A 1725-nucleotide genomic window follows, 5' to 3' on the forward strand; every position below is an offset into this window, starting at 1 on the left:
ACATACATATATCATATATTATAATATGATAACATGTAAATATATTACATGTATTATGACAATATATATGCCCGTGACAGTAGTTCGGCCTCACTACATGTACTCATGATGTGTGTTTCGACGGGACTTGACACTGGCGGACTGGTTGACCACCTTTATGAGTTCCTGCCTAAACCTGACGCCCAGCACACAGTACACGAGACAGTTGACCGCGTGAGTAGTGTTGAGCAGCATCGTAGCCACGCTGTAGCTCAAAATCCTCCAGGCATGTCCACGGTTCGAATCTGGGAACACCTGAAAGCCCCACAGACTCCACACGACGAACGGCGTCTGTAGGATGAAGAAGGTCAAGGAGGCGAGAAGGACGACGGCCAGCACAGACTGCCCCCCGCGCACCTTGTCCAGTGTGCTGTTCTTCCCCTCGCCCGGTGTCTGATTACCCAGTTCTGACAACGCCTCGGCGAACGACAAGAGTCGGGCCCTGCCCCCCGGACCAGTTTTATCTTGGTACGACTCGGAGTAGTTCTTCGCCTCCTCCTCCGCCCCTGTCAGCGTTCTCTGCTCAATGATTTTAAAGCTGACCGAAGACGGACTCAAGTTGGCCGATTCCTGTGATTTGGGGTTTGGTTCTTTCTGCTCGTCTGGCCCCCTTTGGCTCCCCGATGGTAACTTGAAGAATGATCCTGATATGTTTATATTATACAGCGGATTTAACAAATAACTTGACGGCGTTGGACCAGCACCGCTGTCCGGATCTGCCGTTCTATTGTCTGTATTTTGCTTAAAGGGAGTGCCACGATTCATCGAACAGTTTGTATCTAAATGAACGTACGGTCCTTGTTTAGTATTTATGCTACCATACGTGATTTTTTTGTAAAAAGAAGAATCTAATGTCAACGAAGTTGGCGCGTTCCCGGATCCTGCAACAACAAACTCTTGTTGGGGCACGTTAATCTCTTTACACTCGCCAATGCACGCTTGCTTATATTTATCTAAACCGTCGTTTATTGTAGAAATGGAAGCAGCAACATGCGTCTCACAGCGCGTCTCAGCATGCGTGCTATATCTTTGATCCGACACAGCCTTATTCTCTTCGCTATCCCTGAGCAGCCGCTCCTCCAGAACACAACCGTCCGGTTCGAGGCGATCGTTTCGCTGTGTGATCGGTACACAACAATCCATTTCATTTGCATTATTCAAACTGTTCTCGTTTCTCGTCAAACTGTTCTGACGTTCGTCCCCGGGCAAACAGTCGCCCCGCTCTGCGTTGCGTCTACGATCCTCTTTCTGCTGCACAGACCTACCAAACAGAAGTGTCTCGCTTCTCGCCACACTTTCCCCGAGTTCGTCCTCTTCTCCCATGTTGTTGTTCCGCCCCCTGTAGACCACACAATCGTGTCCAGGCGTAGCTTCTAGGTTTGAATGCCTTGACAGACGTTCCCGGACGCCAGACCACCCACTCGACAAAGAACTACCGATGCCGAAATGCATAGAATTGAATCGTCCGTGCGGCCCCAGAGGCTCCAAAACTCCGTCCCCGACTACGGTGCCCCTCATGGGGCCTGGGTTAATGGTGGCAAGGTTCAGTGTACTTGTGACGGACATCAGTCGACCACCGTGGCCGATAGCTGAGGATAGGTCAGGCAGAAGAGTGTATGAATGAATGTATTTTGTCGTGAGAGACCTCACAATCCCCTTAATATCATTTTGTACCCTCCCCCCCCC

General features: G+C 50.2%; 1 protein-coding gene across 1 annotated transcript in view; it reads right to left on the minus strand.

The window, feature by feature from the left end:
- Positions 1 to 84: 84 nt before the first annotated feature.
- The window catches only part of LOC101847853, a 3901-nt gene continuing 2260 nt past the window's right edge, over positions 85 to 1725 (minus strand). The window contains exon 2 of the mRNA XM_005090569.3: positions 85 to 1628. Within this exon, the coding sequence (XP_005090626.2) occupies positions 94 to 1628 (1535 nt within the window). The 3' untranslated portion in view covers positions 85 to 93. The remainder of the gene's footprint in view (positions 1629 to 1725) is intronic.

This window comes from Aplysia californica, unplaced genomic scaffold (genome assembly GCF_000002075.1).
Source record: "Aplysia californica isolate F4 #8 unplaced genomic scaffold, AplCal3.0 scaffold00019, whole genome shotgun sequence".
In the NCBI taxonomy this organism is placed as follows: Eukaryota; Metazoa; Mollusca; class Gastropoda; order Aplysiida; family Aplysiidae; genus Aplysia; species Aplysia californica.